We start from the raw sequence: 22,518 nt of genomic DNA, 5'->3' as shown, positions 1-22,518 counted from the left end.
CCAGGTGTCTATTATAAACAAACCAGTGGGTGTGTGAGGCTGCTGCCTGCTACGCTATGGCTTCTACAGGGAGAGAAATAAAGATAGCCGACGAAAAACAGAGGATTTAACAGTTCGTGGACAGAGGCTTTTGCCTTCACAGCCAATGCAGATTGACTGCCTGTATGTTTAATCTGCAGTGAGAAGCTATCAAACAACAAAAAAAGTAACGTTGAAAGACATTTCCAGGGAAAGCATGCTAAATTCTGCTAGTTTCGTTGCAACCCGGGAGATAATAAAGCTTGGCAAGCTGCATTATAATGCGTAATTTTCTTTCCGGCTACAGATAGATTTTGAATTTATTTTTGGTCGAAAATGGCTCTTTCAACATCTTGGGTTGCTGACCCCTGGGTTAGGGTTAATGCATGTTTTCATGTTTTGTAATAATAATTCAAAACTAAAAAGTATAACTAGTAACTAAAGTTTTCACATACATGTATTGGAGTAAAAAGTACAATATTTGTATCCCTGATGTGGAGTAGAAGTAAAAGTATTGGAAATACTAAGAAACAATTCCAAACTGTACTTAAGTACTTGTACTTATAGTTACTTTCCAACACTGCACTCGAGCACTGCAGGCAACGTGCACTTCACACACACTGCAGGCAACATGGACCACGCACACACACACACACACACACACACACACACACACACACACACTACAGGCAACATGCACTTCACACACAGACATCAAAGGGAGATCCCCCCCCCCCCCTCTCTCTCTCTCGTCCATTGAATGCAGGCAGCATGTATTTATTGTGTTGAAATAAATGTCAAAACGCTCTTCTTTCGTTTCCACAGCGTAACCACAGGCAGCGTTCAGGAGAATATAACCTTGTCTGAACTCTGATGAACTTGAACTAAGCTGTTTCATGTTGAAAGAAACTATTTCTACCCTCTGTGTAGAAATGTGTGTGTCACATCTCCAGTAAATGGTGAATTGTACATTAAGGGCCCATTTACACTGGCAGACAAATCCAGATCTGTGCCACATGCAGATTGGAATCCTATTTGTTTAAAAAAGTCTAAACACAAACAAGTCACACGGAAATCCCATTTTTAAATTGGATTTCCATGTGACTTGTTTGTGTTTAGACTTATTTAAACAAATTGGATTCCAATCTGGATGTGGCACAGATCTGATTCAGGCTGGATTTGGCTGTCAGTCTGAACACACATATCTGAGACAGATCTGATCTGGTCTCTTGCAAATGCAGTGTGAACGGTCGGGACAAAAGATCAGATTTTGAGAAATAAATCGGATTTGAAACGGATTTGACTGGATGTGACTGCAGTCTATAAATGGGGCATTAGTTGTGTGAGGTGTCGCTCGTGCAACGACAATAGCCGATCTACAAGTACAAGTTGTAGATCGGCTACCGGTATTTCCCCCCAAAAAGGTGCACTTAAATTTCCCCTCTATCTCTGCACGTCCATCCCTGAACTTTAGTTAGTGAGTCACTTTGTTCTCAAACTTTTTTCAAAGATTTTAGTTAAACTTTCATCAAAATTGATTCACTTTTTCTACAGATTCTTAAAAAGAAAAAGAAAATAGTACTCAAGTAAAGAAAATCACACCCGTGTGAACTGAGTGGTGCAACTCCCCTTCCCCCCCTTCTCTCCTCCCCCCCCCCTCCTCTCCTCTATCTCTCTCTCTCATTAGCAGGCAACAGTGCAGCACTAATACTATCCCTCTCTCTGTTTCTGGCAAACAGCGCCCCTACTGGTACTCAGTCATACTCGTGCTCATTAATACATACATAGGTGAACACATGTACACGGACATTGCTGTTCCTTGGAGTGGTTGCACCACTCAAAAATAGGGCTCAACTAAACAGACTAAAGGCCTATTCATAGTCTGGATTTTCGGTGGTGAGGTGACCACCGCTCCGGTGGTGAGCTGACCACCGGAGCTGATATAACGTTGAGCGGTGGTGAGTAAAAACAGAGAGAAGGGCAGCGAGAAGGGTGGTTTGCTCTTCACCACGTGGCGGTGGTTTGCTCTAAAATCGCCTCGGCAGCCCTCGGCAGTCTGAGGTTGGCTGTGCGTCCAGCAGGTGGCAGTATATGTGTTAAAGGGATATTTCACCTTCATGTTTGGTAGATCTGCTATTTCCACTGGGCAACGTCCAGTGATGCAAATAGCCTGCATCATGCATCCTTAGACTCACTAAATTGAGAAAGGACGCAATGTCTGTCTGTCTCCCCCCCTTCCCTCCAGGGGTCATGGGATGCAATACTGTACTGTACTCCAACGTCATTGAAGTAGGACTCATAAAATGTCCCTGAGACCAATCTAAAAGACCACCCCTGGGTCCCGGGACACGTACATTACATTGACAACCTATTTATATCACTGTTTCATGTTGTTTCATGTTTTCATGTTTGGGTCTTTTGTATGAACAGTTTGGGGACCTGCAGTGCTCGAAGCGCCGTATACCGTACCTTTGACTCTCTTCTTCCTCTCTCCCGTCTTGCAGGGCAGGCTGCACACAGAGACGGGAACTTCCTGTTCACCGCCTGGCCACTGGAGATCCTCCACCTGAGAGAGCGAGAGCGCGAGAGAGAGAGAGAGAGAGAGAGAGAGAGAGAGAGAGAGCGAGAGCGAGAGAGATCAGAGACACATACTCCCCACAGATCACAAAACATTTTCCACAAGGGTTGAACTGGTTCAGTTCCTCTTTCCCCGCGTAGTGTTTCCACTGAACATGAATTGGTTCAGAGCCCTAACGGTTGGTTTCGGAACTGGAACCCCCAAAATGGCCGCCGGTTCCCTGAAAGCACAAATGGGTTCCAAATAATCTTGAACGGAACCAGTTCTAGAACCAAAGTTCTTCCGGTGGAAAAGGAACCAAAGGGAATTTCAAAACTTGTTCAGAGGTCTGACGTGACGATAATCCCAGCAGGTGGGCCATGACAGGGGCCACAGCTGCACCGTTGCTTCCATCTGCACCAAACTTTGCACAATCACTGTTCAGTAGTCTGCCAATCACATTTCGTACTATTACAGATTTCCAATCCCCTCTTTTTATGTGTAGAGTGTAGAAAACAAAATAAACCCTTTCACACCCTCACGGTGTGAAAAAACAATGACTCTTTGAGCAGACATCAAAAAGAATCAGCAGAACACACATCATAATGTGATCAGAACACACACCATAATTAAAGTGCATAAGGAACACACATCATAATATGAACAGAACACACACCATAATTAAGGTGCATAAGGAACACACATCATAATATGAACAGAACACACCATAATTAAGGTGCATAAGGAACACACATCATAATATAAACAGAACACACACCATAATTAAGGTGCATAAGGAACACACGCATCATAATGTGAACAGAACACACACCATAATTAAGGTGCATAAGGAACACACGCATCATAATGTGAACAGAACACACACCATAATTAAGGTGCATAAGGAACACACATCATAATATAAACAGAACACACACCATAATTAAGGTGCATAAGGAACACACGCATCATAATGTGAACAGAACACACACCATAATTAAGGTGCATAAGGAACACACATCATAATATAAACAGAACACACACCATAATTAAGGTGCATAAGGAACGCACGCATCATAATGTGAACAGAACAGTGAGAACACACACCATAAGCCTTATGGTGTGGCTCGAGACATATGGCTGCCACTGGTTCCTTATGTACCTTATGCCATAAGGTACATAAGGAACCAGTGGCAGCCATATGTCTCGAGCCTCCTTTTTTGGTAAAAAATAAATAGTAGTAGTAGTAGTAATATTGCATTGCATTGCAGCCTTCCAATCAGCCTTGTTAATTATTCGGCCTCATCCTGTACGTCCACTTACCACTAGTTGGTAGCAGCTAATAATCAGTGTCATGTCACGTTGACCTGTGTTGTGTGTGTGTGTGTGTGTGTGTGTGTGTGTGTGTGTGTGTGTGTGTGTGTGTGTGTGTGTGTGTGTGTGTGTGTGTGTGTGTGTGTGTGTGTGTGTGTGTGTAAATGTTCCCACTTCCCAGTGTGTGCACTCACTGCACTAGCAGCGCTGAGAGTTGCAATTGCTGCATCATTGTATAGCATATGCTGCCTCCCAGTTATACCTTGCAGAAAGTATTTTTTTTTTAATCAAGCTGCTTTTGTGTATTTTTCTACTTGGCTGTGCTGTATGCTGTTCATGCTTTGTCAAATAATATATTTTTTATAATTATTCATTATTAAAATGATGACGTTATGAACGGGGCCTCCCGATCCTTAAGGCCGCCCCTGTAAGGAACACACACTCACCATAAGGTGCATAAGGAATTGAAACCTAGAAATAGAGCACTTTTCTGTCCTTTTGTGTACTTATTATATGTCTTCTCGGTACTTGAAAGCCATTGAAAGAAATCACCATGGAAACAGAGCTTACTACCTTCAGTCGGCAAAATGAAATCAAAGCAAAGAACACACGAGTACGTGTGAATGCAGAGGATTGTAATTACAACACTGAATGCAGAGGGGACGTGTTAGTGTCTTTAACAAAGTCCCTGCGGATCACACTATTCCCAACCTTTTCCCCATTGTCTTTCCCTGCGGATCACGCTATTCCCAACTTTATCCCCATTGTCTTTCCCTGCAGAACACTGGTTGCTAGTTGTCGGGTCTGCGGGATAATTTCGGACACTGTGACAAGTGATCACAACTGGAGGATTTTCATGAAACGGAACAATGATTGTGGCGTGGTGGTTCTTAAAGTGAAAACATCGGCAGGGAACGGGAGTTAAAGATACATTTCTAACGCAGTCGACGTGTTAATACAGGACATAGAATGCAGAGGGACGTGGTTGTGCATTTTTTTTGCCATCGCATTTTTTCCGCCATCGCATTTTTTCCGCCATCGCATTTTTTCGTCATCGCATTTTTTCCGCCATCCAATTTTTTTCGTCATCGCATTTTTTTCGCCATCGCATTTTTTTCGCCATCGCTTTTCTTTCGTCATCGCATTTTTTTCGTCATCGCAATTTTTTCATCATCGCATTTTTTCGCCATCGCATTTCTTCGCACATTTTGCAACATTTTGCAACTTTTCAACTTTGCAATTCACCCTTTGTCAGCCTTCCCTGCAAAAAAAGTAAATTCGCAACATTTCTTCGCAATTCTTTTTTTGCAATGTTTTGCAATTTCGCAATTTTGCAACTTTGCAATTCACCCTTTGTCAGCCTTCCCAGCTCAGCCAGGGCAAAGTGACAACTTTGCAATTCACCCTTTGCAAATTCGCAAAAAAACATTTCGCACATTTTTTATAGCAATTTCTTTTTTGCTATTTTTTTTTCCGCAAATTTTTTGCAATGTTTTGCAATTTCGCAACTTTGCAACTATGCAATTCACCCTTTGTCAGCCTTCCCAGCTCAGCCAGGGCAAAGTGACACAACTTTGCAATTGACCCTTTGCAAAAAAAAAAAATCGCACATTTTTTTTTGCAATCTTTTTTGCGCACATTTTTTGCAAATTTCTTGCCCATATTTTTTTTGCAATGTTTTTTGCGCACATTTTTTGCCAACGTTTTTTTCGCAAAGTGACACAACTTTGCAATTCACCCTTTGCAAATTCGCAAAAAAACATTTTGCACATTTGTTTTTGCTATTTTTTTTTCGCACATTTGTTGCATTTTTTTTTTTTTTTTTTTTGCTATTTTGCAATTCACCCTTTGTCAGCCTTCCCAGCTCAGCCAGGGCAAAGTGACACAACCTTGCAATTCACCCTTTGCAAAAAAAGAAAATCGCACATTTATTTTTGCAAATAATTTTGCGCACATTTTTTGCAAATTATTTTTTGCAAATTTCTTTTTGCACATTTTGTTTGGCAATTTTTTGGCAATTCTTTGGCAATTTTTTGCAATGTTTTGCAACTTTGCAATTCACCCTTTGTCAGCCTTCCCAGCTCAGCCAGGGCAAAGTGACACAACTTTGCAATTCACCCTTTGCAAAAAAAAGCAATTTTCTTTTTTCACACCCCTGTGAAGTGAGCAGTGCAATGTTGCACTGCTCACTTCACAGGGGTGTGATTTTTATTATTATTACAGTAGAAGTATTTTTATTATGAAAGCAGAGAGTCTTATGTTTCATACGGTATATAGTATGTATATGTCGCTATAGGCCTTATTTTGTGAATAATAGTTCTTCAGGTCCATGCATTTTCTGAAATCCTCTCTGAAAAAGAGTATTTTAGTCAAGACATGGACCTGACAACTAAATATTCACAAAATAAGGCCTATAGCGACATGTACATGTATTAGTTTTTTTCTTATGAAAGCAGAGAGTCTTCTGTTTCATACGGTATATAGTATGTACATGTCGCTATAGGCCTTATTTTGTGAATAATAGTTCTTCAGGTCCATGCTTTCTCTAAAGTTCTCTGAAAAAGAGAATTTTACACCTGAACTGCATTCAATAGCCTACTGACAAACTGTACATGGGATCAATGTGTATTTTATTTGTTTTCCTCCTAAAATTAGACATTTAGGGCTTTCATTCAGTGTGTAGTATGTATATGATAATAATTTATTTATGTTTATATCTGCCTGTCAATCTCTGTGACTTTAAACCTTTATAACTCGCTATGATAACTTCATGAGGATGATGATTATGCGCACATATCTGATCATTGTCTCAGTAACAGGGGGGGCAACAAAATCAACTTGATCAGTGTAGGCTATCAGTGTAGGCTACCTTCCACCGATCGTTTCGTTTCAGAACGATAGCATAACGGTGAGACACGTAACACACGTTAGTGGTTGACATGTCTGGACATGTTAGGGCACAGAACCACAGGAGCGATAAGCGAGAGACGCTAATCCCGGCTGTGATTTCGACAAAATGACAGACAACTCGATGGCTTCCGCCGTTTAGGATGAGCCATGCGTATTCGTTATACATTACAAACGGGTCGATTACGTCCCAGACGCCTTCATTGCGGTCTAATCACTGCAATTATAATGAATAAAAAGTCGGTTACAATCGCACTACGGAGTAGGATAGTGTTGGCTGCATTGGCTGGCGAAGGCGCTATGGCTAATGGCGATTATGGTGATCCACTGCCGTTATATCTTTTTTCCGAGAATGAGAGAGATGCAAAGCGATCGCAACTCGCAGTGGGGGGGGGGGGGGGTTCCACGGCTGTGGCTGCATTGGCTGGCGAAGGCGCTATGGCTAATGGCGATTATGGTGATCCACTGCCGACTGCCGTTATATCTTTTTTCCGAGAATGAGAGAGATGCAAAGCGATCGCAACTCGCAGTGGGGGGGGGGGGGGGGGGGGGGGTTCCACGGCTGTGATATCTCCTAGTATACGTGCTTCTTTGTCCAAACAGGGGTGGTGAAGACGCGACGGCGAAAAAAAGACAGTTGATCATATCTATACTGCTTCTCCTATGGCGGTCCTTCGAGAATACGTCATTCGTTTCGCGTATACCTGTCCGTGTTGAAATGGCGATCGACCGTTGCAGATTATTCTTGGTTTATACGGGCAGAGAGGGCTATCTTTTTCCGAGAATGAGACGACGAGGCGGCGGACCGGCGGTGCAAGGCAGTTGCCGTTGGAGGCACAGCCAGCCACAGTGGAATAGTGGATCATGAGTGAGTGGGGGGGGGGACTGAAACTGCAATGCGATCGGAGACGAAGAGGCCCCCTCCATTGCTGCCTCGGGAGAAACCATGTAGAAACAGGAGGGGAGGGGGAATCGAGTGTATTCACACACACTAGAGTATGGGTACCTCCATTTTAGATCCCCTGACATCTGCGTTGGTCTATGCCGTGCAGGCCGCCTCCAGTACGTCGTAATGGAGGGCGCCTCCTTTTCAGGAGGGGGGGGCTTTTAACTCCCGGCTCACATACCGGACCTTTCTAGAGCCGATCAGTGTTACTTTCTTTGTTGTCCGGGCGCATAGGAAGATGATGTACAGTAATCATAAAAAAAACGTATAAAACGTATAGATACGCTTTGCGCATACGGCGTTCGAGATTAATAAAGCGTATGGATACGTTTTCAGCATTTTATGTGTTAAGGTTGAGAAATGAAAGAATTATGGACGTTTCTAATCTCAACATTTTACAAAAAAAAGACGCAAAAGAGGCTGTTGCCATGTCTCATAGAAACAAGTAAATAGGTCTATAAAAATAAGCGCATATAACAGGGGTCTGTAACCTATTTTAAATGAAGTGCCATGTTTTTATTTTCTAGATAGTGAGTCTGCCATATCCAGATTAATTTTAATGACACCACATTAAAATAAAAAAACATATTTTGATTGTCCACAAATATAAAGTTCTTCCTTAAATATGTTCTTGCACATTGTTATAATGATCATTATATATATCCCCCTGCAGTCAGAGTTCATATTTGTAATGAATGAATGTGATGCATTGTGAGCTGGTATAGATCTGCTATTTTCAAAAGTAATCTTGGAATTATTTTATTTAATTTTTGGATTAGCCGTCCTTAGTTGGGCAAATGCATTCATCTGGGGATCCTTGACATGGGAATGTGCTGTGTGAGGATCACTGGTTTAAACAACATTAGGAGAAAAGCCCAAATAACCACTTTAGAAACAAGAAAAGCAACCACAAATAGCTACCAATATTTACAAGCAACTTTACAGAAAAAGAAGCCGCTTATAATAAACAGACATGGCAACACTCTAGCAGCCTCCCAGAGCCGCTCAAGTGTACAATCAAACAGTGCTTTTTGCGTTTATGAGGTGGTCAGACCCACGTCTAATCGTTATGCGCTGAGTGTTTTTAGGTCAAGGGGCTTAATAGCAAATTGCGCAAAGCGAAAATAATTAACATATGGACACTCCCACAATGCTAAAATATTCAGGAACGCCGTATGCCATATATGTGTGCGTTCAACACGGGCCGATATGCCTTTCATAATACGAATGTGCGCAGAGCGAGGGCAATTTATGTATTACCCCATTGTAAAACGCATCTTCAAAATCCAGCCCTAAGTGTCATGGTAAAAGTTTGTTGTGAAGTTACACCTTAATAAATTAGGTTCATGGTAAACTTTGCAGTGTACTGTATGTGTGTCATTACCCTGAGCTGCACCCATTGGCCCATCACCTTGTACTGAAGTTACGGTGTAAATGTGGTGTATAGTGTATGTGTGTCATTACCCTGAGCTGCAGCGAGTCCACCCATTGGCCCATCACCTTGTACTCCGGGGTGGACGAGGTGTTGGACACCTGGAACTGGAACAAGTCGTAACGGCCCGGAGCGTCGCCGTTCCTGTTGAACGTCACCGAGGTGCCGGCACTGCCTGCAATGAGGAGAGAGGAACCAGAGGCATAGAGACAGAGTTACACACTACCTGCAACGAGGAGAGAGGAACCAGAGCCATAGAGACAGAGTTACACACTGCCTGCAACAAGGAGAGAGGAACCAGAGCCATAGAGACAGAGTTACACACTGCCTGCTATGATGAGAGGTACCAGAGCCATAGAGACAGAGTTACACACTGCCTGCAACGGGGAGAGATGAACCAGAGCCATAGAGACAGAGTTACACTGCCTGCAACGAGGAGAGAGGAACCAGAGCCATAGAGACAGAGTTACACACTGCCTGCAACAAGGAGAGAGGAACCAGAGCCATAGAGACAGAGTTACACTGCCTGCAACGAGGAGAGAGGAACCAGAGCCATAGAGACAGAGTTACACTGCCTGCAACGAGGAGAGAGGAACCAGAGCCATAGAGACAGAGTTACACACTGCCTGCAACGAGGAGAGAGGAACCAGAGCCATAGAGACAGAGTTACACACTGCCTGCAACGAGGAGAGGAACCAGAGCCATAGTGAGACAGAGTTACACTGCCTGCAACGAGGAGAGGAACCAGAGCCATAGTGAGACAGAGTTACACTGCCTGCAACGAGGAGAGATGAACCAGAGCCATAGTGAGACAGAGTTACACTGCCTGCAACGAGGAGAGATGAACCAGAGCCATAGAGACAGTTACACACTGCCTGCAACGAGGAGAGAGTAACCAGAGCCATAGAGTGAGACAGAGTTACGACATTGAGGGGGCAAACAACTGAGCGCTCGAGTGTGGTTCATGCGGTTCGTGCAGCCTGGAGAGGGACAAGCTGGAGTTAGAAATGCATTGTTTTCAACGAGGGCGGCGCAAATAAGAGCTATTTTAGGCATGTGTGCAACATGACAACTGTAAAGTATTGTATGACAACTAAAGTCTCATAACGGCATAATGTTTATGTTGTACTATTACTAATGATATCGTTTAATAATAATATAAAAAATTGCAATAACAACAATTAGAACAAGTAATGCACTCTGTCGAGTGCATACTTGCAAGCAAGTACTTTCGACCGCTACAAACTGTCAAATCTCAGTTTCTCTGTGAAGGAACGTTTGAAATGTTGAATTATTAGGTTTAACTATTTGCTACCTACCTACTTTATGCATGTAAAAAAGTAGTATTATTAAGTATGGTACAAGCTTCTATCTATAAAATAAATAATTTTATTGATTTAGAACTATTCTGGATCCCTTTTTAGTTTCTCAAAGAAAAATAAATCGATATCCGATGAAATAAAAAAGGTATATAAACAATAAAAAAATACTTTATATACTGTAAAAATATACTGTATACGTTATCACGTATACAGTATAATTATTTAATTATTTATTGTAAATTGTTTTACATTTATTTAATCTTGGACTATAGTGATATTAATACTAAATCATGATCAGAGTAATAGGTGTCTCTATAGGAAATGCCTCATGTATATGTAATTTGTAAGTTGATTAACCGTATACTGTGGTTACTTTGCGCCACTTTTGATGCGTATGCACCGTCCCAGCATATTCGATGCGTATGCACCGTTCCAGCAAATGACGTAATGACTACTTGTGCCTGATACGGCAGTGCAGTGCCATGTATACATATAGGAGCATTACCTTTAATCCTCCCAACACTAAAACATATCGTCATTATGTCACCCTCGAAAACCAATTACACTCTGGCATTGGGTCCTTTAATCCACATCTTTATTACGTCATCATTGAGAACTAGTTATACCAGCTAGTTGTACCAGTGCCGGGTGGATTAAAGGAACTGCTCATATGTAATTTGTAAATTGATTAGCGGTATACTGTGGTTACTTTGCGCCGTATGCACCGTCCCAGCATTTTCGATGCGTATGCACCGTCCCAGCAAATGACGTAATGACTAGTTGTGCCTGATAAAACCAATGGTTTTCGATGGTGGTGACGTAATGACGATATGTTTTAGTGTCGGGAGGATTAAAGGTAATGCTCCTATGTATACATGTATGTAATCTGGCACCACTGCCGTATCAGGCACAAGTAGTCATTACGTAATTTTCTGGGACGGTGCATACGCATCACAAGTGCTGGGACGGTACATACGCGTCCCGCGCGTTCTGCTTGCGCAAGTAATAAATTACGTATTTTAAGGTTTTGTGTGTGTGTGTGTGTGTGTGCGCGTGTGTTTTTGTGTGTGATACAGCTGCGCCCTCTGTGGCGGGGTGTTTTACAGTAGGGAGAAGAGTCTGGGGCGTGTGGAGCGTTATCCAGGGTGTTTTACAGAAGGGAGAAGAGTCTAGGACATGTGGAGCGTTGTCCAGGGTGTTTTAGAGAAGGGAGAAGAGTCTGGGACGTGTGGAGCGTTGTCCAGGGTGTTTTAGAGAAGGGAGAAGAGTCTGGGACGTGTGGAGCGTTGTCCAGGGTGTTTTAGAGAAGGGAGAAGAGTCTAGGACATGTGGAGCGTTATCCAGGGTGTTTTACAGAAGGGAGAAGAGTCTAGGACATGTGGAGCGTTGTCCAGGGTGTTTTAGAGAAGGGAGAAGAGTCTAGGACATGTGGAGCGTTATCCAGGGTGTTTTACAGAAGGGAGAAGAGTCTAGGACATGTGGAGCGTTGTCCAGGGTGTTTTAGAGAAGGGAGAAGAGTCTGGGACGTGTGGAGCGTTGTCCAGGGTGTTTTAGAGAAGGGAGAAGAGTCTAGGACATGTGGAGCGTTGTCCAGGGTGTTTTAGAGAAGGGAGAAGAATCTGTGGCGTGTGGAGTGTTTTCCCAGCTTTTTTAGTCAAGGTTCTGCCAGCCTCCCTGCGTTGGGTGATGGCTTCATTGCATTTTCTTGCTTTAATGTTTTATTCTTTTTGAGCACGCACCTTATGCATATTGTATATTGTTGTCATCCGACTTGTTTTGCCTTTGTTTCTTGCTCTATTCTTATGACTGTATTTTGTAAGTGCAAAATGGCGGGGGTTCGATCGCACTGCTTGGTGAATAACATCACCCACACACGACTACTGTAGTGTAGACTACTGTAAAATTGTGATGTGAATAGAGACGTGAAGTCGAGTCGTTTACTGCAGATGTGTCGTTTGTGAGGGGAGTAGATGTACGCTGATATTGTAAAACAAACAAAAAAAGTGCTCAAAATGGATCAGTGTTGATTTTGTCAACTTTTTCACTGACGAAAGCGAAATAAAGACTATAAGGTATGCTGACTAAAACTAGACTAAAATGTTAGGTGTGTGGGCTTTTAACGCACAATGCATTTCACATGCCCACTTGTAATTGCTATTGCTGGTCAACCAATCAAATGAGATGCATGCATCCGACCAAACCTGGTTAACCAATCAAATGAGATGCATGCATCCGACCGAACCTGGTCAACCAATCAAAGCGGATCACGTTGATGACTCAAGATCATGTTCCTGCGTCGGCAGCGTCGTCCGTTTCAGAAACACGATTATGGCGTGCCGTTTAGCGATGAAATGAAGATTGTGTTAGTGTATCTATCTCAATCCTGGCAGCCATTTCCACAAAATAAAAAAGGGGACAGCTAGCGCCCAATGAGGCGTGAGTGTAACTGCCACACACACAGCGTACAGCCTGCACCGACCATCAGGCCAAGGGGTCAGGGAGAGGGCACTTTTGGACAAAAATAGCGAAAATAGCAGATCTACAAGCTCACAACGCATCGCGCTGCGACGCGTTGAGAGCTTGTAGATCAGCTATTTTCAGGGCGCAACTCTCTTTAGCTAGTGGAGATGCAATGTATACGACATGGATTTCTAAAGAAATTTGTTCAACACAAAATACTGTGTTCAAGTTCAGGAGACTTCGGGGAAAAAAAGCAATTCTCCTGAATGCTGCATTTCTTCCACCATAGCAAATGCTGCATTCGTGGTCTGGAGAGGGCAGTTGTTTTACAGATGGGTGGGCAGGGGCTGAAGCCCCCTTTGATGTCTATGTGTGCACGTCCCTGTTCCTTACCAATACATTTCTTCACCAACGTGTTTGTAAAGGTGTGTAGTAACACATCTCACAACGTGTTTGTAAAGGTGTGTAGTAACACATCTCACAACGTGTTTGTAAAGGTGTGTAGTAACACATCTCACAACGTGTTTGTAAAGGTGTGTAGTAACACATCTCACAAAGACGTGTTTGTAAAGGTGTGTAGTAACACATCTCACAAAGACTGACATTCAGTTTCCATATAGGAGAATCTGTGACAGCTGATGAAAGTTGGGGTACCATTCATAACCATATACTGCTTTAAGTATCATGTGAGGTTTCAAACTAGCGGTTTTTCATTATTCTGAATCCATTGCGAGTATTTGTTTCGCACAAAAAAAACACTCCTTGGGCTAAAAACGGCATAGCCGTCCTCACAAGTGATGACCTGGTCTATGTATTTTTCATGCAAAACAAATGGCAGCCACCCAACGTTCAGCAGCTGACACAGATTCTCCTTTTAGTTTAGGCAAAGTTAATTTCAGTCTTTGACAGATGTGTTACTACTAGACTACAAACGAAAGAAATGTATTGGTAAGGAATTCATTCACAGATTTAGTTTTTTTATTTCCCCTGACTATATGCGATGAATTGCAAGTTTGTAGATCGGCTATGTTTACACGCTGACACACCGGCATGCAACTAAGTATAAATTAGGCTTTACTCAAAGGCACAAGTGGTGCTCCCTCATGCAAAATAAATAAAAAGGGACGGGGAGCCGGCTGACATTTGGCCTGGGAATTAAGCACTGTAATAGCTGTGGCTATAAAAAGAGTGGAGAACAGACCTCTGGCGTTATGTCCAAACTGCTTTTGGGGACATTGTATTGGGAACAGGAACAGGGTTTTTCCCCTTCCCTTGAGTTCCAGGACAAGAGGTTTCAGGGTGTTCTAGCTTGCGGACCTATAAGGCCGGCACACGGCGATTCCCTTCAGTTCCTTTCCATTTTTTCTCGTCCAAGGGCATTTTGTCATTGAGTATTCTACAAATGTGCCAGCCAGGCACCGCAGGAATCCACCGTACGGTGGAACAAGGGAAGATCAGAAAATCCAATTTCAGCCGACAGAACTGGAAGGCCCTTCAGACACAATACAAACCAAAGCTGCTTTTTGGGGGGCTTTGTGAAGCAGAATGCTTTCTTTGGGTTAGACTCCATGTCAAGGCGAGGTGAGGTGAGCGCCACAAATTGTCAATTACTATGTTGTCAAATACATCAATATGATGCATTTAGACCAAGTGATGATGTATACATGCAGAGGATTAACCTAAGAGCTTGTAGATCTGGTACTTTTGCTATACATTTCTAAAGAAAAGGGCTTAATTTCAATATCTTCTACAAAAATCGATTATTTTTAATTCAAATTGATTATCAATATAAAGAATATATTCAAAGATTTGTGCCACATTCTAACGATTAAAAAAAATAGCTGATTTACAAGCTACTTGTAGATCTGCTATTTTTCAATAGATAGTTTAAAATAATGGTTAAAACACCAAAAGGGGTTCCCGCCCAGAATGGGTTATTGCACATTTAATGAATATTCATGAGGATAATTGTAGGGTGGATGATCGTTTTTATAACGCAATTGGGTAAACAAGTTAGTTGTTTTGTCATTTTCTACCACACAGCCATTATTAGTAGTATTATGTATTATCCGTAAATACATCCTATGATCATTTTGGAGCTGGGAAAGATGGTGTGCAGGATACGACAGGAAGGTGCTGGTCAAAAATATGTACAATGAAAAAGGAAGGGCTGTCTGTACACTGATTTGTTACCAATAAAGATTTTCCTGGGAGCTACAAATCAGTGTGCGGACATCCCTTCCTTTTTCAAAGATGGTGTGCACACAGCATGTTGCAACTAGGTTTTACAAATTGACACACAACACATTAATTCAATATTAATTTAAAAGGCAATTATACTCAGGTACAGTAAAAGTACAAATACCTCGGAATTGTATTTAAGTAGGCTACAGTAGCCTACTTAAATAAATGTACTTAGTTACTTTCCACCACTGGTGAAAAGCAGCGTTGGAATCGTTGTTTAGATGACAATCAACAAAATAAAGGCTCTGAGTGTGTAATACTGTAAATCGTTTTTTACACTCCAGACAGTTTTGCTGCCATCGGCAGTATATATGCATGTGAGAGCTGAGGTAATTTCTGCGCTGCCGTTTTTAGGTTAGAGAATAAATCTTCCCCCTGCCAACATTTTAGTAGTACAAATAAGGATGGCATCATCATGGTTTATGCTTTACAATTCTGGATCCCTAACAAACAAACAAATGAACAAATAAATTCATCCTGGGCCTTCAGTAAAAGAGCTCAAATATTTGCATTTTAAAACACACACACACACACGACCCTGGAACAGGGTAGAGGAACAGGGTAAAGGAACAGGGTAGAGGCCCATTTAGTGGTCTGTGACCAAACGTTCTAGTTTGATTCTGCAACAATTACTTTCAAGCAAATCAACGATTTCCTTGAAAGGCTCACACCAATTGTTGCTCTGGTCTGTGATCACAGTAGGCCAACATACGTGTTTTCCCAAACAAACACACACAGAGAAACAGAACGTATAAATGGTTACAGAGGTGACATTCCACACTTCCATGGAGACCCCGTGCTCTCATTCACCTCCATGAAACATCAGTGATTTGTAACGCCATACTGTACGCGCCCCCATGGACCCCACACACAGTCCTGTGTGATGCCATACTTCCCCCCCCCCCATGGACCCCACACACAGTCCTGTGTGATGCCATACTTCCCCCCCCCCCCCATGGACCCCACACAGTCCTGTGTGACGCCATACTGTACACGCCCCCATGGACCCCACACACAGTCCTGTGTGATGCCATACTTCTCCCCCCCCCCCCCCCATGGACCCCACACAGTCCTGTGTGATGCCATACTGTACACGCCCCCATGGACCCCACACACAGTCCTGTGTGATGCCATACTTCCCCCCCCCCATGGACCCCACACAGTCCTGTGTGACGCCATACTGTACACGCCCCCATGGACCCCACACAGTCCTGTGTGACGCCATACTGTACACGCCCCCATGGACCCCACACAGTCCTGTGTGACGCCATACTGTACACGCCCCCATGGACCCCACACAGCCCTGTGTGATGCCATACTGTACACGCCCCCATGGACCCCACACAGCCCTGTGTGATGCCATACTGTACACGCCCCCCCGGTGGCTCAGGGGTAGAGTGCCTGGATGGTAACCGTAAGGTTGCCAGTTCGAACCCGGGCTCCCCCAGAGTTACTGTCGAAGTGTCCTTGAGCAAGACACTGAACCCCTAATTGCTCCCGATGTGCTAGTTGGTGCCTTGCATGGTTTCCGCTGCCATCGGTGTATGAATGTGTGTGTGAATGGGTGAATGTAATGCACAATCTATGTAAAAGCGCCTTGGATAAAGGCGCTATATAAATGCACCATTTACCATTTACCATTTAGGGGGGGGGAATATTTTAAAAAAAAGGTAAAAAAGTTATGGAGAAGGTTTGTGTCCGACAGTGCCAACAATAATAATAATAACAGAGATGAAGTTGTAAATGGAGATATTGCTGGTACTGATCGTGGAGAATACTGGGTCACAATGTGCTGTGATGCAACATGGTGTTGTGAGCATGGGGATGCACACGCATATTAGACACACCAACGGACCGACATGTGGAAACAACGGTCGGACATGCGGTGGAATATGCGCTGCTCCCGTGCTTGCGGTTAGGGTTAGGTTAGGGTTTGAGGTATAGGTTGGTATAGGTTAGGGTTTGAGGTATAGGTTTGTATAGGTTAGGGTTAGGTTAGGGTTTGAGGTATAGGTTAGGGTTAGGTTAGGGTTTGAGGTATAGGTTAGGGTTAGGTTAGGGTTTGAGGTATAGGTTGGTATAGGTTAGTGTTAGGTTAGGGTTTGAGGTATAGGTTAGGGTTAGGTTAGGGTTTGAGGTATAGGTTGGTATAGGTTAGGGTTTGAGGTATAGGTTAGGGTTTGAGGTATAGGTTGGTATAGGTTAGGGTTAGGTTAGGGTTTGAGGTATAGGTTGGTATAGGTTAGGGTTAGGGTATAGGTTAGGGTTAGGTTAGGTTAGGGTTTGAGGTATAGGTTGGTATAGGTTAGGGTTAGGTTAGGGTTTGAGGTATAGGTTGGTATAGGTTAGGGTTAGGTTAGGGTTTGAGGTATAGGTTGGTATAGGTTAGGGTTTGAGGTATAGGTTGTCGGTCTAATGACAGTCAGACCAATAGTATGTCTAAACTAAAGCCTGTAGCAGTGAGCTTGTACAACTGCAGGGCATTCATTTAGGGGGGGGGGGGGGGGGGGGGAAACGATAAAGAAAAGTTATGGAGAAAGTTTGTGTCCGACAGGATAATAATAACAGAGATAAAGTTGTAAACGCAGATGGTACTGATCGTGGACCTTCAGTGCACTGTTTCCCAAACAGTGGCTCATTTGTGGGTCAAGGACACATTCTTATGGGTCACAAAACAGTACAAAACTAAATTATTTTCCTACATTTAAAAAAATTAATCAAAAAAATTAATTTGAAATCAAATAAAGAAATCTAAGAAATTACATACAAAAAAATAAAAAAATAAGAATTAAGAAGTAGTGAAAATATCCGATCCACAAGCTTGCACATAATGGTATTTTCACTAGTTTCCCTGACAAAACGTCTAAATCTCCCTTTTTGCCTCGACCTGAAAAGTTTGGGAACCAATGGAACCACTTAGTGTCCAACTCTACACAGAGTTAAACTTTTTGCTGAATCACTTCTAGTTGGAATGTCAGAGCTGCCACAGCAAAATTAATGGCCAAAAAAAGCTAGTGAACATTAATTGGTGGCCTGAGGACACCTCCTGTACCGAGGATCTCAAAAAACTTCTCCGCTTCCTCCACAAGAAGCTGACTCACGCTGGACCAAAAGGCATATTAAACTACAATCAAGAACAGCAAGGTGCTGAGCTCAGTTGGAGTCATGAGTTATTTTCTTTTAAAGTAAAAATAATGGTATTATTTAGAATCTAATTTGAGCAACCTAGAAGACATATGTGACCAAGCCCAGCAGAAATTGCCTCAACTCGATTTTTACAGATTACAGATTTTTACAGGTTTTATTTCGACCATTTCGACCATTTCATTCTGGCGAGTTGAGGCACTTTCTGCTATTTTACGAGAAGTCTCTATGGATATTAAGGCGTATGGACTGTTTCAAAGTGACAACAATAACAACAATGAATGGTGTTGTTAGGGGGCTGTGTTTTTCATGGCGGAGCACTTTGGATTATCAAATCTATGAAAACCCCAGAGTTGTTGTTGTTCCTAACTTGAATAACAGATCAAATAAAAGCTCATAAACACGGATGGATGCCAGAAGGGAAAAACAGTCTGTGCCGTGTTGTTGCTGTAGTAGCAGATGTCCATGTCATGAGAGCACTCAACCCCTGCAGTCGACCGCACGATGCACATGGGCTAAACTGACGCTGGTAACTTGTGGTGACGCCGCGTGCATCAGTGACACTTTATCCACATGAGCACACCTTTATATAGATTGTGCATTACATTCATCTATTCACACACACACACACACACACACACACACACACACACACACACACACACACACACACACACACACACACACACACACACACACACACACACACACACACACACACACACACACACACACACACACACACACACACACACACACACACACACACACACACACACACACACACACACGCCTGGGGAAAATGCGAGGCCCTGTGCGAACATTAATCAATTAATCAATTGATTAATTAATGTTTATTTTGGCCTTCAATTTGCAAGTATAACTAAATTAACACCCCAAAATGTAGCCTAAGAGTAGGCTACATGAAAGCCTTTTATAAATTATACTATTGGTATTTCACACGGGTGTTGCTAAATAGGCTAACTAATTATCTTGCCAGTGGGTTGTGCATTATGACATATCTAGGTCATATCATTTGAATCAGCAGAGCAGTAGTGCTTCGCACTATGCACACACTGACTGACCAGCTAAAGTGTATGCCTACTTTAAACCATATATGACAAACCTTGGATTAATTCTTCTGAAAACGAGCAGCAGAAAGGTAAGTAATTCACACATTCAGGGCATCGGGTGTTATTGGATGCACTGTGAACGACAGCGTGTGTAGCTTGCTGCTGACCACTGCGCTAAACATTATGACAGGCGTGTGGCGAGAGAGAGAGAGAGAGAGAGAGAGAGTCGCTGCCGTTCCCACTTCAGAGAAGAGATTATTAATAAATATAACATATAATGTACTCGTCTCGGATGTTACTCACAACTTCACAAGCAGCAGCTTTCCTTGCAGCGAATTGCAATAATGTCTTCATAAATCCCGTCTAGATCAGTTTGAACCCATTTAGGCCTGAGATGAAGTGATTGTTAACATTTATGAGCCTATTAAAAGGGAGGGGGGACGGCACCTTTCGCACTACTCAAAAAGCGGTCACACACACACACACACACACACACACACACACACACACACACACACTAAGGCTGTACCCTAGCCCTTATTTTAGGACTCGAACTTCGGCAGGAATTTTCGAGTGAACATTCGGACCATTTGTTTCTAATTAATTAAAAAAATAACCGTCTCGATCAGAGCGTCTGAGTAGCAGTTTTCGGAAGGGCGGGGGAGCAGTCGGTTTGGGGGGGTTCCCGACGGCTGCGCGTTGCTTCCTCCTCTGACAGAGGGGAAGCGAGTAAGCGACGCCGTCAGAAGCCCCCTTGCTCTGGAAGGCCCCCTCACTCAGACACACAACGTGTGTTGTTGCGACAATAACATACAGCCTACCGGTATGTAAGAGGAATATAAACACAATACCGTGGCGCAAAACTTCATATTTACCCTGCTCTAATGCAACAAAAGTGTGTTCTTCCACACTCACAAGAAGTGGGCACAGGGAAAAAGCAGATCTTCCGTGACCGTTTTGCTTAACAATGATCAGAGTTCACTCCTTTTTGCTATCATGCTAGATAGCATATGCTAATATATTATGGCTGCTAGTAAGAAAAGCGATCATGCTGGCGTGTGTGTTTGTGAGTGTATGTGTGTGAGAGAGAGTGAGAGAGAGAGAGAGAGAGAGAGAGAGAGACGCGTCAGTCTCCAATCACCAAATGAATGTGCACAGCAGAACAATAAGGGGATAAGGGGAACTTCTGACAGGAATGCACTAGAAACTTACTTTTTTTTACATGTTCATATCGCATTCTCGCCGAGATATATTTTCAAGTTAATACAACAAAAAAAAAATATATATATATATATATATATATATATATATATATATTAATAAAAATTATATTAAAAAAACGAATGGTTCAAGCCCATTAATTAAGATTCAAGTGCCAACCCTAACGAGCGAACATTCAAACCTTGAATGTTTGGGGACAGCCTTAACACACACACACACTTACAGCTTTACATAGATTGTGCATTACATTTACCCATTCACACACACTCTTACAGCTTTACATAGAAACCATGCAAGGCACCAATCTGCACATCGAGAGCAATTAGGGGTTCAGTCTTGCTCAAGGACACTTCGACACCAACTCTGGGGAGCCCACAGTGCCCATCCAGCTGTTCTACCGGCCACTGTTTTAACTCCTATCTTTGCTTCTGTGGTTCCCTGATTCCCTGGAACTACATATTTTCAGATGGGGGTCGGCGGCCAATTCAATATATTTTTTGGGGTCCTTGACATGATTGAGAATACATTTGTAGAATCTGGTCTCAGGTCTTCATGGACTAATGTCACTGTCTGGACTCACACATGCACTTTTCTTTCCCCCCTGTCTGTCTGCTGTGTAGCTGAACACACTGTCTGTCTGCTGTGTAGCTGAACACACTGTCTGTCTGCTGTGTAGCTGAACACACTGTCTGTCTGCTGTGTAGCTGAACACACTGTCTGTCTGCTGTGTAGCTGAACACCCTGTCTGTCTGTCTGTCTGTCTGTCTGTCTGTCTGCTGTGTAGCTGAACACACTGTCTGTCTGCTGTGTAGCTGAACACTGTCTGTCTGCTGTGTAGCTGAACACTGTCTGTCTGCTGTGTAGGTGAACACACTGTCTGTCTGCTGTGTAGCTGAACACACTGTCTGTCTGCTGTGTAGCTGAACACACTGTCTGTCTGCTGTGTAGCTGAACACCCTGTCTGTCTGCTGTGTAGCTGAACACTGTCTGTCTGCTGTGTAGCTGAACACTGTCTGTCTGCTGTGTAGCTGAACACACTGTCTGTCTGCTGTGTAGCTGAACACTGTCTGTCTGCTGTGTAGCTGAACACACTGTCTGTCTGCTGTGTAGGTGAACACACTGTCTGCTGTGTAGCTGAACAGGGATTGTGCTGGTGATCAGTTTGCCATATAAAGGAGATCAACAGGCATCGCCTTGTTTGATTGGCCGACACAAACCATCGCCTTCGCTGATATTTATATTAGGATAAATTTGCGTGACTATAAAGACGAAACGGAAGTGGAGAGGATGCTCCACTTCCCTGCAAGGCATGTTGGGTTACAGGGGCATGATGGGAGACAGAGTTTATGTTTTTTTTTAAATTATTATTACTTTTTTAACACTTTTTTATGCGACAGATTTTTTTCTTCAAAATAAAGGTGCTGTTAGTGCCCAACAGATGAGGGAGATTTTACTCTGAAAAGCCCCACCTTCAATTTCCCCCCAAAAGCTGAGGTGAAATGTTCAATTACTACCTCGCGTCTTTAGAAGCTAATATTCCAAACGAGATGCATGCTGAAGTCAGAACTTAGGACAGAACATCGCCATTCTGATCAAAACCACGGCATTCTGATCAAAACCACGCCGTCCCGTCCCCCCCCGTCCCCCCCTCAAGGCCACCTTGAGTCTAGGGGTGTGTGCGTGCGTGCGTGTCTGTGTGCGTGCGTGCGTCTACGTACGCCATGGCTTCATTGATTGACCCGTCAGTCAGTCGCTACCAAAGGCGACAACGTCCAAAATTCGGACAGGCTGCAAAAATCCATGATGGTGCCAGTGGTCAAAATGTCAAACTCGAAAAGCTCCAAAATGAGATTCCACAATCCAATATCTGTCTATTCCAA

General features: G+C 43.1%; 2 protein-coding genes across 2 annotated transcripts in view; both read right to left on the bottom strand.

Annotated features, from left to right (window-relative positions):
* Positions 1 to 22,518, bottom strand: part of LOC310861189 (chemerin-like receptor 1) — a 173,355-nt gene that overhangs the window by 52,983 nt on the left and 97,854 nt on the right. The window lies entirely within an intron of this gene.
* LOC310861270 (metabotropic glutamate receptor 7-like) overlaps positions 1 to 22,518 on the bottom strand; it is a gene marked incomplete at both ends in the record, with an annotated part of 128,553 nt that overhangs the window by 29,692 nt on the left and 76,343 nt on the right. The window contains 2 exons of the mRNA XM_083768668.1: positions 2,488 to 2,584; positions 9,207 to 9,345. Coding sequence (XP_083624794.1) covers positions 2,488 to 2,584; positions 9,207 to 9,345 — 236 coding nt within the window. The remainder of the gene's footprint in view (positions 1 to 2,487; positions 2,585 to 9,206; positions 9,346 to 22,518) is intronic.

This window comes from Protomyctophum parallelum (genome assembly GCF_964188405.1).
Source record: "Protomyctophum parallelum genome assembly, chromosome: 7".
Taxonomy (NCBI): Eukaryota; Metazoa; Chordata; class Actinopteri; order Myctophiformes; family Myctophidae; genus Protomyctophum; species Protomyctophum parallelum.
Note: the sequence above shows the minus strand (reverse complement) of the source record. Positions and strands in the feature narration are given on the sequence as shown.